The sequence below is a fragment of the Anomaloglossus baeobatrachus genome, chromosome 12, assembly GCF_048569485.1.
Source record: "Anomaloglossus baeobatrachus isolate aAnoBae1 chromosome 12, aAnoBae1.hap1, whole genome shotgun sequence".
NCBI classification, from domain to species: Eukaryota; Metazoa; Chordata; class Amphibia; order Anura; family Aromobatidae; genus Anomaloglossus; species Anomaloglossus baeobatrachus.
Genome location: NC_134364.1, coordinates 28,516,672 through 28,531,524, shown reverse-complemented (window position 1 = coordinate 28,531,524; position 14,853 = coordinate 28,516,672). Strand labels below are relative to the sequence as shown.

The 14,853-nt window shown below is 43.7% G+C and overlaps 1 protein-coding gene across 1 annotated transcript in view; it reads left to right on the top strand.

Moving 5' to 3' along the window:
* The first annotated feature begins 4,353 nt into the window (after nt 1-4,353).
* The window catches only part of SLC39A9 (solute carrier family 39 member 9), a 34,793-nt gene continuing 24,293 nt past the window's right edge, over nt 4,354-14,853 (top strand). Inside the window, exons 1-2 of the mRNA XM_075330811.1 lie at nt 4,354-4,525; nt 9,297-9,419. Of these exons, the coding sequence (XP_075186926.1) occupies nt 9,324-9,419 (96 nt within the window). The 5' untranslated portion in view covers nt 4,354-4,525; nt 9,297-9,323. The remainder of the gene's footprint in view (nt 4,526-9,296; nt 9,420-14,853) is intronic.

Genomic DNA, 14,853 nt, shown 5'->3' with positions numbered 1-14,853 from the left:
TCCAAACACCAAAATTACGTTTTTTGGTCGCCGCATATTTTGCGCAAGATGCGATAACAGGCGATGAAAATGTAGATTAGAAAGAGAAAAAAAATTTCAACTCACCCGAGTAGATGCGTTCCAGGACTTTGTGGAGTGCCCGCGGTCCACTGGACAGGCAGGTCCGGGCTCAGGAGCCAAAGGAAGGAGGCGGGAAGACCCAGCACCGATTCCAGTATGATAAAATCCAAAAAACTTTATTAAGTCATATTAAAAGTTATAAAGGTACAAAAATTTCCACGATAACGCCAAAGAATGGATACTTAAATATAGCATCTGTGCAAAAACTATACCATTAAAAACGTCAACTCGAGACACAAAAAATAAGCCATCACTGAGCCATGGATCCCGAAAAATGAGAACGCTGCGGATTGCGGATAATGCCGCAAAGAGTGCGGCATTTTTTGGACAAAATTGTGATTTTTTTTTTTAACCCCCTTAGATAAAAGCAAACCTATACATGTTTGGTGTCTACGAACTTGTACCAACCTGAGGCATCACACCGCACCGACACATTATTTTTACCATATAGGAAGCACAGTGAATAAAATATCCCACAAACAATACTTTTTTTTGCAAATTTTTTCACACATGGAATTTTTTTGCCGTTTTCCAGTACACTATATGGCAAAACTAATGGTTTAATTCAAAAGTATAACTCGTCCCGCAAAAAATAAGCCCTTATATGGCAAGATTGACAGAAAAATAAAAAAGTTACGGGTCTCAGAAGAAGGGATGGAAAAAAATAGAAGAACGGAAAATCGCCAAGGGGTGAAGGGGATAAGGATCAGCAATCTGATCGCTGAGTCATTTCTGTTGATCAGAGCTGCACAGGTGGTCAGTGATGAATATGGGGATTTGCATAGATCCTACAGTTATGCGAGATATGTTTTCAATGTCAGGACAGAATGACAAACGTAACGTACATTTTTCATATTTGTGACACATGCCTATGAGCTCCAAATTAACATCTGGCAGCTGGATGATAATACACATGTCATGTTTCATATCTAAAGAAAGATAAAGTTGTGATAGGAAACAAGATCACAATATCTTTCACCTGGGACTTCCTAAGGTGTAGATATCCTGCAAGTTGGGGATCTCCTAAAATTGTGAAGGGTTAAGCACATGCCACAAACAACCCCCACATGAGGTCATCAAGGGGAGGTAAGTGTATCTAATAAAATGCAAATATAAAATGTGACTCCTTTGTCAGTTCTTAGTGGTACAGCTCGATGTGTGTCCTGTCCATCTTTTCTAATCATGGGGGTGGGTGGGCCATGTCAAAAATTTACCCAGGGGCACATATAATTCCAGTTACAGTGCCTAGAAAAAGTGTTCATACCTCGTGAACTTTTCCAAATATTTTCATTTTAACCCAAAAATGTAAATTTAGTTTTCAGGGATTTTATGTGATATACCAACACAAAATAGCAAGTATTTGTGAAGTGTAAAGAAAATGATATAATGTTTTCTAAATATTTAAAAAACTTAAATCTGAAAATTCTGACTTGTACTCAGCCCCCCCTTCCCTTCATGAGTCAATACTTTTTAGGACCTCCCTTGGATGAATTTATTGCTGTTTTGGGGGATGTCTCTACCAGCTTTGCACATCTAGCAGCTGAGATTATTTGCCCATTTTTTTTTGCAAAATAGCTGAAGCTCAGTGAGATTGGATGAAGAGCATCTGTGAACAGCAATTTTCAAGTCTTGACGCAAATTTTCACATGGCTGGACTGTGACTGGGCCATGCACACACATGAATATGATTTGATCTAAACTATCCATTGTAGCTCTGGCAGAATGTTTAGGGTGGTTGTCCTGCTTTAAGTTGAACCTACTCCCCGGGACTAATCCGAGGACGCATATTGAGCTGAGGAGCTGAAATGTATTGGGTCCCTGCACTGCAATACCCACTGCCGGCCAACTAGAGGCATTGGTGTCGCATGGCAGTGACATCATGGATCACTCATAGCATACATGTCGATGTAAGATGTCGGCCTCTGCACCGGCTACAGAAGAGGACTCTGCACGTCCTGGGAGTGGGAGAAGATGAGAAGAATGTTTAGGGGACTTTTATGTGTTAGAGAACAAGGGCAGAAGGGAGATATATACCAGCAATGGGCCCTGGATGGAGGCATATATACCAGGATGGGCACACTTACACCAGGAAGGGACCCAGGATGGGGATATATATGCCAGAATAGGGATATATACCAGGAAGAGGCACAGAATAGGATATATATATATTTATATATATATATATATATATATATATATATATATATATATACACACACCAGGATGGGGGTCATATATACCAGGAAAGGGCCCAGAGTGAGGTATATATATACCAAGATGGTCCTTGGATGAGGAACATATATACCAGGATGGGGAACATATATAGCAGGAGGGGTATATATGTATATATACAATACAGACCAAAAGTTTGGACACACCTCATTCAAAGAGTTTTCTTTATTTTCAGGACTCTAAAAATTGTAGATTCACATTGAAGACATCAAAACTATGAATGAAAACATGTGGAATGAAATACAACCAAGCCTGTTTACGTGATGCCATTCAGGATCGTCACTTCCGTTTACAATACCGGAAGTGACGTTACGTTCAGTTTACTCGAGCGAGAGCTGATTACTTGTGCGCAGGCGTGAGCTTGCCAACCAAGCCGGCTTACGTATTGCCATGCAGGATCGTCACTTCCGTTTATAACATCGGAAGTGACGTTACCTTATACCATAATCACATGCTGATCATCCTATTAAGCGGTCTATTTAAACTCAGGCATCCCACAGGCAGGTCATATGCATTACGGACCCGGAGAGGCAGCTTCTTATCTCTAAACTGATAACATTCATTCACATTATTCTACTAACTTTGGTAAGTTCAATAGTTATATTATGCTCCTAATCCAGACATTATTGAAATTTAATCTGGTTGTTCCAGTCTTGATCACATTTATTTACTTGCTTTCTTACTTAATTATTGTTCTCCTTTTTTATAGGAGACAGTTTTCATTGTTCTCTGAACATAGATCCATGCTCCATAGTCCAGTGACAATATATTTTTCTGATATCCTGTTTGTTCTGTAGTTCCATTTATACATGATGTATATTTGACATTTTTTGACAATGAGATCCTCTTTGTATTAATTGAGGACACGTCTTTCAATTTATGTATAATGCATGTTAATGATATTCATGCTATATGATTTGTTCATTATTATGTTTATTATTACATTTCTTTCTTTCTTTTTGTAGTGTTATAAAACTTGATGAAGGTCGTGTGACCGAAAACGTTTTTTTGATAACACAATATTGCGTGACAATTATTGATAAATAAAGAAATCAATTTATTTCAATTTGAGTGCCGAATTTTGATATATTACTGATACGGGGTTGGACCCTATTCAGGCACCTCATTAAAGCAGGAGTGCCGCACTTCTATACCTAATTATATATATACACACACACACACACATATATATATATATATATAGACACACACACACACACACACACATATATATATATATACACACACACACACACACACACACAGACACACACACACATATATATATATATACACACACACACAGACACACACACACATATATATATATATATAGACACAGACACACACACACATATATATATATATACACACACACACAGACACACACACACACATATATATATATATAGACACACACACACAGACACACACACACATATATATACACACACACACACACACACACACACACACACACACACATATATATATATACACACACACACAGACACACACACACATATATATATATACACACACACACACATATATATATATACACACACACACAGACACACACACACATATATATATATATACACACACACACACACACACACACACATATATATATATACACACACATATATATATATATACACACACACACACACACACACACACACACACACACACACACACACACACACACACACACACACACTGACAACAACCAATCAGGTTGCAGCTTTCATGTTCTCCATTCAGGTGGTAAAATGAAAGAAGCGTTCTGATTGGTTGCTACGGGCAACACCTTCCCGTACACCCTGGCTGTGCTATGGCGGACAGAGCACACTTTCACACCGCACGGTATATAATAACCGTGAGAGGATACAATTATACTCTCATGTGGAAAAATAATCTCTGCCCCGCTGTTACTTTTATTTACAGATAATAACCCGGTGACGTCAGCAAGCACGTGACCCGGAAGTAGTCTGAGTAGTGACACCATGGCAGCTGGAGGCCCCGAGGTACCAACATGGCGGCCTGTGGATGTGTTACCCGCTGAGGCCTGCTGTCAGCAGCTGTGATCGGATTGCCGTCGCAGACACATCGTGCGACCCGGGTGTCCTTCTAGGACAGGACAGATCGGCCGAGATCCGGGGTACAGGTGAGGGTCCTCCTGCCGTCATTGTGTGAGGCGAGGGGAGAGCTGGCAGTGTGCTAGCCTCCCTCCATACAGGCAGTCAGGCTGCTCTCCTGCCATAACCCTGCAGGCAGTGATCCTATAGGGGGTGATACAGCTGTGGGGGTCCGCAGGGTTACCATGACAACCGGGGGTCCGATGAAGTTCACAAAATAAGTCACTGGGAAGGCGCAAAAGATGCCCAGATGCTTTTTGTTTTGTTTTTTTTGTTTTGTTTTTAATTTTCCAATATTTTTTATTTTCCAAAACTAGTAAGAAAACATTAATAACATCTGATTTTTTTATTATTTTGTGAGGGTGGAAAGGAGGGAAGTGACCCCCTCAGGTGGTGTGCACACGCTGCGTTTTTTTCTTGCAGGTTTTAATGAATACTACAAGGAAAAATGATCCCAGCAAAGTCTATGAGAATGGTGACGTGCTGTGCACACGCTGCAGATTTTGGTGCAGAAAAAGAAGCAGCGTGTCAGTTCTTTCTGCTTTTTTCCTGCGTCTGCTATAATCCATTGCGGTGCTCGATCACTGCAGTGGGTTATATCTGTCAGTGCTGCATTTGTAGCACTGACAGTTCGCCTCACACACCATGGATCTGGCATGGTGTGTGAGGCTCTCTGTAGATCAGTAAGGCTACTTTCACACATCAGTTTTCTGCATTCAGGCACAATCCTTTTTTTTTTCCTGATCCAACAGATCCGGCAAAAAAATGGAAAAACCGGATCCGTTTTTTAACGGATCCATTATGCCGGATGCGTAAAGAAACAGATCCGTTTGAACCGTTTTGCATCCGTTTTGTCCGTTTTTTTTTTTGCTGGATCCGTTTTTTCAAAACATTGGAGCATGCGCAGTTTACAAAAACGGATCCGGCAGCCGCATCCGTTTTTGCCACATTGCGCCGGATCCGGCGTCCATAGGCTTTTATTGTAAAACGCGTCGGATCCGGCGCAATGCGTTTTTTTTGCTGGACAAAAAAACGTTACAAGCCGCCGCTTTAATTAATTTTGCCGCATCTGGAGAAAAATTGATGCAACGCAAAGCCATCAGGCACAATCTGGTAACAATGCAAATCTATGGGGATAAAACAGATGCGGTATCGGATCCGTTTTACCTGTTTTTTTCCGGATTGTGCCTGATGGAAAAAACCTGATGTGTAGCCTAACTCGAGGTCGTCATGATAACAACCCAGGATTGCCATGGCAACAATCAGGTCCCTCTGATCGCATTACAGGGACCCGATCACCAGGGAGAACTAAGCGATCCCTCTCTCTGTCTCCTGAATGCTGTGATCACAATTGATCGCTTCATTTAGGGGGTTAAATTGCCGGAAGCAGCGCGGGCACCGCTCTTAGCAGTGAGAGCTTGGTCTCTGCTGTAACTTCAGCCAGAGACCCGGAGGCGATCGCGGGAACAGCACAGGAACCCCATCGATCTCTATGACGTAAAAACTCAGGGGGGAGAAAAAGCATAAAAAACCCATGCAAATGTGATAAAGTAAAGTGCATTTTTTCTGCCAAAATATTCAGTTTGTGTGCAGAAAATCTACACAAAAATCTGCTACATGGGCACATGTTCTTAATTGGAAAGAGAAGGATGGAGCAAAGGATAAGAAGATAAAAAGAACAAAAAACTCTCCAATTGTATTTTTTTTGCCATTGTTTTAGCTTTAAAACCTCCTAGTGGTTTCTTCTTTGTACAATAGAGCAGGGCTGGGCAAAGTGCGAGCCACATCTGTCTGCTCAAGTCTGGACCGAGACCGCTGTGAGACTGAAAACGGTGGGCCGCACCATGCCCTCCCCCGCCGCACAATGTCACTGCTATTTACAGTTATAAAAATAAAAAAAACCCTCCTGTGCTCTACTCACCCTCCCCAGGTTTTGTGCTGCTGTCTGCGGTTGAGCATTCCATCTACACAGGCAGAGCTGCCGAGCTCACTGATTGACTGCAGCGTTATCTATGTGGCGTCAGTGCTGCAGACATTAGCAGCGGTGGAGGCTCTGTGCTAGATCTGGGGAGGATGAATACAGCACAGCTTATTTGTTTTTATTAAACAATGGTATATGGATTTTTCTAAACTGGAAGTAAATAATTAAATGTGGGGTAAGATATGTCAGAAATGTGTCTGTTTTTGGGGCGCAGCCTGCGTGTCCGGGATTTCCCTCCAAAAAACATCATGTATCTGGGCAGAGCAGCTGATCTTATTGGTCTCGTATTAAAATATCCTAAATCCGTGTTTTTTTGCTGCTATTTTGCTACAGAACAACAAAAATGTCAGTATTGCCTCATCAATCCCATTAATGACACTGGCAGCGTCTTCTGGACTCTGTTAACTACAATGGGCTCTGTAATGATTCCATCGTGGGGTGCTTGATTTGACCTGTAGTTTGCACTATTTTTTTCTGGTATTTTTGACAGAATTTGTAACCAAGATGTAATCTCTGAATACACAATGTAATTGTCACAGAAGCCTCCGCAGCGTGCTGTGACATCTTCACCTCTCGCCTCCGCAGCGTGCTGTGACATCTTCACCTCTCGCGTCTGCACATTTTACAATCGGAGACTGGAGATTCCCACCTCGGCTCTTCATCTTCACTCGGACGTCTGCTGCCGATAAGATAGAAAGGAGGGACATGTAACGGAGGCCGCAGCTTCCCTGCGTCTGTGGAATGGATGCATTATTCTGTCCTAATGTTGGTTTAAAAAATAAAATAAATCCTTACTCCCTCCTCCTCAGGTCCAGCACTGAGTCTCTTCTCCTGGTGCCAGCTATTGTTTGCACCGCTGCAGACAATCACTGAGCTCAGCAGCTCTGTCTGAGTAGACAGGACGAGCCACTGAGGTCACATATTAGTGTCGGCGCTGGTGGGGGGGGGACGACGCGGGCGCTGGTGGGGGGGGGACGCGGGCGCTTGGGGGGGGACGCGGGCGCTGGTGGGGGGGGACGCGGGCGCTGGTGGGGGGGGACGCGGGCGCTGGGGGGGGGACGCGGGCGCTGCTGGTGTGGGGGGGACGCGGGCGCTGCTGGTGTGGGGGGGACGCGGGCGCTGCTGGGGTGGGGGACGCGGGCGCTGCTGGGGTGGGGGACGCGGGCGCTGCTGGGGTGGGGGGGACGCGGGCGCTGGTGGGGTGGGGGACGCGGGCGCTGGTGGGGTGGGGGACGCGGGCGCTGGTGGGGTGGGGGACGCGGGCGCTGGTGGGGTGGGGGGGGACGCGGGCGTTGGTGGGGTGGGGGACGCGGGCGCTGGTGGGGTGGGGACGCGGGCGCTGGTGGGGGGGGATGCGTCCGCTGGTGGTGGGGGGGGACGCGTCCGCTGGTGGTGGGGGGGACGCGTCCACTGGTGGTGGGGGGACGCGAGCGCTGGTGGGACGCGGGCGCTACTGAAGTGGGTGCTGGTGGGGGGAGCGTCCGCTGGTGGGGGGAAGTGGGCGCTGGTGTTGGGACGCGGGGGCTGGACGCGGGACGGCGGTGCTGGTGGAAATAACAGACACCAGGGGCAATGGTGGAAACTCTTAGCTGTGATATAAACTGCGCAGTGCATCCTCTTCCGGCCAGCACAGGGAGCAGCCGATTGTCGGGGTGTCGCACCCCTACCGATCACATAATTGATGACCTATCCTGAGGATAGACCATCAGTATAAAAGCCCCGGCCGACTCCTTTACATACTGGTTTTACAGAACAGACCAATGTATTGGAAATTCCAAGTTGTACATTTGAGTCAGAATTTGCTTCTTGTTTTCCCAACTCCTGGAATATTTTAAGCTGTAAAGAGATGAGTTTGAACGCTGCGCACATGAGATTATCCCATTACACAGGCCTGCGGTCACACTGCACACAGGTTGTGGTCTGTAAGGCTACTTTCACACATCAGTTTTCTGTATTCAGGCACAGTCCTTTTTTTTCCTGATCCAACGGATCCTGAAAAAAAGTGAAAACCGTATCCACCGGATCCGTTTTTTAACAGATCCGTTATGCCGGATCCGTTAAAAAACGGATCCGGTGGATACGGTTTGCATCCGTTTTTGCATCCTTTTCGTCCGTTTTTTGGCTGGATCCGTTTTGTTAATTACATTGGAGCATGCTCAGTTTAGAAAAACGGATCCGGCGGCCGCATCCGTTTTTTACCGCATTACGCCGGATCCGGCGTCCATAGGCTTCTATTGTAAAACACGCCGTATCACGCCGGATCCGGCGCGATGCGGTTTTTTTGCCGGACAAAAAAACGTTGCAAGCTACGTTGCCTCCGGCCGCCGCTTTAACTAATTTTGCCGCATCCGGAAAAAAACGGATGCAACGCAAAGCCATCCGGTACAATCCGGTAACAATGCAAGTCTATGGGGAAAAAACGGATGCGGTACCGGATCCGTTTTACCCGTTTTTTTTCCGGATTGAACCTGATGGCAAAAAACTGATGTGTGAAAGTAGCCTAACAATGGACAACAGCTCTGCACAGGTGATGGAGGCTCAAAAGAAAGAGTTAAAAAAAAAAAATCAATAATATTTCAAAGTTGCTTCATTTTTTTACTGTTGCGAAATGGTTGCAAAACTGTGCACTGCCTGAGGTTTACCGGGACATAGAAAAGTCCAAAAAAGACACCCATCAGATTTTACCCTTGACCCCCACTTGAAATCACCCCAACTTCAGCCGTGGTCAGTCTACTGGTCTTAGTGCTAGTGTTGTCTATGTCTTTGTTTTGGCACATGGCAGACATTATAAAGTCTACTTTTCTTTGTTTTATTTGCAGAGTGCAGCCTGAGTCCTCCCGGCCGTCATGGATGACTTCAGCTCCATCAGCCTGTTGTCGCTGGCTATGCTGGTGGGCTGTTATGTGTCCGGAATAATCCCACTAGCTGTCAATTTCTCCGAGGTATGGCCTAACCCTTTCTGTTTCCTAATTGTATCACATCACAGGTTCTTCATAGAACATTATAGTTGCACAATGTGTATTAATATATTTATGGACAGTCCTGTTTTTTTGTTGTTGCTTGAACCAATTAAAACAGTTTTTGCTTTAAAGAGAATGCGTCATCAGAAAATACGTAATTACTTACCGGTAATGTGTTTTTTCCGAACCCATGACGGCACCATGATGTGAGGGAAAAATACGTAATTACTTACTGGTAATGTGTTTTTTTCCGAACCCATGACGGCACCACGATATAAGGGTGCCGTCATAGGGTGAGGGAAAAATACGTAATTACTTACCGGTAATGTGTTTTTTCCGAACCCATGACTGCACCCTTATATCGTGGTGCCGTCATAGGGTGAGGGAAAAAGTACATGTTTTAAAGGGAGCCTGTCAGGTCCAATATGCACGCAGAACCACAAGCAGTTCTGGGTGTATATTGCTAATCCCTGCCTAACCGTCCCTGTATCTAGTAACATAGATAAAGAGATCTTTATAGAAAAAGTATTTCTAAAGATCCTTAACAATATGCTAATGAGCACAGGGACTAGTCACAAGGGCGTTTTTTCCCCTGACTAGTCCACCCTCTTATCATGTTAATAAATATCAAAAAACCTTTAAATAAGAATCCATAAGGATACAATAAATAAAGGAAATACTGATGAAATTGATATAAAAATTTAATATTTTTATTCAATAATTAAAATAAATATTTATTACAAATCCATAGAAATACTAGGCAGGAGAAAGCCCCATAAATTATAGCAGCGGTTTACCAGGAAAAATAAAGTGCTTAATGCAATGACCACTATTATTTAGATAAATATCTATTTATCATATATAACAAAGTGCATAGTGCAAAATTAAATATCCAAGTGATATGGTATATATGAAAGAGATGTGGTATAAATATCCTATATATCAGAAAAATAAAGTGTAAAAACACCTTCTGTGTGGTCAGTAAATCATCCAAAGCGTGCCGCTATGCCCCGACGCGCGTTTCAGCGATCCTTTCCGCCTTTCCTTCTTATCATGTTAGTATGCGCACAGGGACAGCAGATGGTAGAGATGTAATAACAGCTCGTACAGGGAAGGTATTCTGTCCTTTCCTAGTTTCTAGAGGACAAGAATGTGTCCCACTTATTTCTTGCAAGCTGGAATAGACTTGCAAATAAAAGGTTGTCTGAGACTTTATGAAATGGAAATTCATTGAATACATAATAAATATAAGATATAATATAAATGTCCAGTGACAAAAGAAAAATACAGTTTCAATACATAATAAATAATCATTGCGCAGCGTATAGATATCAAAATCCCGTTGTAGAAGTGATTAATTAGGAGACTGAGCCCATAATACCCAGGGCAGCCCCCCAGTCCGCTTCATCTGCGTCCCTTAATGGGACTTTTGATAGATATCAAAGTGCAATGATTATGTGGTTTTTGTCACTGGACATTTATATTAATTATAACTTTATATTTATTTATTATGTATTCAATGATTTTTATGCTCAATGCATTTCATTTACCAAATAATTTTGATAAATTTTAAAAACGTCCTCTAAATCATGGCACAAACATCACCCTAATCTTTAATAGTGATGGGCGGACTCGCAAATATCTGGGATCAGTGGGACTAACAGGACTTACAGTTAGGTCCAGAAATATTTGGACAGTGACACAAGTTTTGTTATTTTAGCTGTTTACAAAAACATGTTCAGAAATACAATTATATATATATAATATGGGCTGAAAGTGCACACTCCCAGCTGCAATATGAGAGTTTTCACATCCAAATCGGAGAAAGGGTTTAGGAATCATAGCTCTGTAATGCATAGCCTCCTCTTTTTCAAGGGACCAAAAGTAATTGGACAAGGGACTCTAAGGGCTGCAATTAACTCTGAAGGCGTCTCCCTCGTTAACCTGTAATCAATGAAGTAGTTAAAAGGTCTGGGGTTGATTACAGGTGTGTGGTTTTGCATTTGGAAGCTGTTGCTGTGACCAGACAACATGCGGTCTAAGGAACTCTCAATTGAGGTGAAGCAGAACATCCTGAGGCTGAAAAAAAAGAAAAAATCCATCAGAGAGATAGCAGATATGCTTGGAGTAGCAAAATCAACAGTCGGGTACATTCTGAGAAAAAAGGAATTGACTGGTGAGCTTGGGAACTCAAAAAGGCCTGGGCGTCCACGGATGACAACAGTGGTGGATGATCGACGCATACTTTCTTTGGTGAAGAAGAACCCGTTCACAACATCTACTGAAGTCCAGAACACTCTCAGTGAAGTAGGTGTATCTGTCTCTAAGTCAACAGTAAAGAGAAGACTCCATGAAAGTAAATACAAAGGGTTCACATCTAGATGCAAACCATTCATCAATTCCAAAAATAGACAGGCCAGAGTTAAATTTGCTGAAAAACACCTCATGAAGCCAGCTCAGTTCTGGAAAAGTATTCTATGGACAGATGAGACAAAGATCAACCTGTACCAGAATGATGGGAAGAAAAAAGTTTGGAGAAGAAAGGGAACGGCACATGATCCAAGGCACACCACATCCTCTGTAAAACATGGTGGAGGCAACGTGATGGCATGGGCATGCATGGCTTTCAATGGCACTGGGTCACTTGTGTTTATTGATGACATAACAGCAGACAAGAGTAGCCGGATGAATTCTGAAGTGTACTGGGATATACTTTCAGCCCAGATTCAGCCAAATGCCGCAAAGTTGATCGGACGGCGCTTCATAGTACAGATGGACAATGACCCCAAGCATACAGCCAAAGCTACCCAGGAGTTCATGAGTGCAAAAAAGTGGAACATTCTGCAATGGCCAAGTCAATCACCAGATCTTAACCCAATTGAGCATGCATTTCACTTGCTCAAATCCAGGCTTAAGACGGAAAGACCCACAAACAAGCAAGACCTGAAGGCTGCGGCTGTAAAGGCCTGGCAAAGCATTAAGAAGGAGGAAACCCAGCGTTTGGTGATGTCCATGGGTTCCAGACTTAAGGCAGTGATTGCCTCCAAAGGATTTGCAACAAAATATTGAAAATAAAAATATTTTGTTTGGGTTTGGTTTATCTGTCCAATTACTTTTGACCTCCTAAAATGTGGAGTGTTTGTAAAGAAATGTGACAATTCCTACAATTTCTATCAGATATTTTTGTTCAAACCTTCAAATTAAACGTTACAATCTGCACTTGAATTCTGTTGTAGAGGTTTCATTTCAAATCCAATGTGGTGGCATGCAGAGCCCAACTCGCCAAAATTGTGTCACTGTCCAAATATTTCTGGACCTAACTGTATAGCATAAACCGGCTCTGGGCCGGAATTGATCCCAGATATCTGGCCAGACGCTGGTCCCCATATACGTCTATGGGGACCAGAATCCGGCGCTTAAAAATGGTGGTTGAAGGGATAGGGGGATGAAAGCAAGGGCACTATACTTACCGAGTGTCCATAGCGGCTGTACACTGCTTTCAGGCCACTCACTCTTCCTCCGGGGCCATTTATTATTGCTCATCCATAATCACAGCTTCCGGCAGTCCTGGCGTCTGTGATTGGTTGCAGTCAGACGCGCCCCCAGTCTGTCTGACTGCAACCAAACACAGACCCTGTCTGCCGGTCACTATCATGGTATAAAATAAATAAAACATTTGGCGTAGGATCCCCCTGTTTAATGATACCCAGCCATGATAAAGCCTATGACTGCAGCCCCCAGCCGCGCGCTTATCTTGGCTGTGTATCAAAATAAGAAGCATATGCGATTTTTTTTTTTTTTTTTTTTATTATTTAAATAATTAAAAAACCCGCCCTACTGTCCCCACCCCCAATTTTGATACCCAGCCATGATAAAGCCCCCAGCCGAAAAATAGCAGCCTGCAGCCGCCCAGGATTGTTGCATCCATTATATGTGACAATCCCGGAACTTTACCCAGCTCATCCCGATTGCCCTGGTGCGGTGACTATTGGAGTTATAAGGGGTTAATGGTAGCTCACAGCTGCTACTGGGCCCTAGATTAGTAATGGTAGGCGTCCCCATTATTAATCTGTAAGTGAAAAGAAATAAACACAAACACCGACAAAATCCTGCCAGGCCCGAAACCTCGCCAATTTTGACTTTTACAGTCCGGGTCCGCCGATCACTAATCTTTAATCGATGAAGGATATATTTTGTATTATCTCCTATTTTTGAATACTTTATTTTGTTGTTTTATTTATTGTTGGTATTCGTGGGCAGTGTTACTTTTGGTATTTCTATCTTGTGTAGGCTTTCACTTTATGAAATGAGCCTTGCTCCAAAAAGTGCTATTCTAGAAAACACTACTTATGACTGTATATACCTAGCATTGAATACAATGGGAAATCTATACATTTGTGTACGTGCACTTCCCTAGTAGTGTCTTCTAGTAGCTAAATGTGTCCTAAAGGGAAACCATCATCAGAAAATAAATCTGATTTGGTGCTCCATTTATTTTTTAAAAAACATTTGGTGATTTTTGTTTTGTTTTTGTTTTTTTTTTTAACCCAATCTTATATATAAGCTCAGTGTATGTATGTGTATATGTCCGCTAAAGGAATCCGCACCGTCGCATTTACAATCACAAAATTTTGCGCAGACGCCCCATGTGACCCAGGGAACGTCATAGACTATATTTTAATGGGAGAATTTAACCCCGCACTTTACAGTTACTCTCCAAAATCCTGCCTCCATTAAACTGAATGGAGGTGGGAGCTACAAGCTATTAATAGCAACTGTCAGTGGTTGCTATAGGAACAAAATAAACTGTTAGTATAAGAAGCTTATGTGTGAGGTAATATGATGTCGGTGGTGAGACGGATAGAGAGAGACAGAGACGGCCCGGGTAAGAGACGGACAAAGAGGGCCCGGGAAAGAGACGGACTGATACAAATACAGACAGAGAGATAGACACAGACAGAGACTGGGAGAGAGACAGTTACTATCCCGGGCGACGCCAAGTACTACAGCTAGTATGAAATAAAAACAAAATTACCGTGTTTCCCCGATAGTAAGACACCCCCGATAGTGAGACGTAGTGGGAGCTTTGGGGGGGTTGGCTAATGTAAGACATACCCCGAAAGTAAGACATAGTAAATGGAAAGCGTTTTTTCTTTTTTCTTTTTTCTTCTTTACAGTACCGGCCGAGCGCCCAGCTGAGCGCCCTGACATGCCGGTGGCCGAGCGCTCAGCTGAGAGCAGTCACATGCCGGCGGTCGGGTGCCCAGCTGAGCGCCCAGTTCTTCTTTACAGTACCGGCCGAGCTCCCTGACACGCCGGCGGCCAAGCGCTCAGCTGAGTGCACTGACATGCTGGCGGCGGCCGAGCGCCCAGCTGAGAGCCGTCACATGCCGGCGGTCGGGCGCCCAGCCGAGCG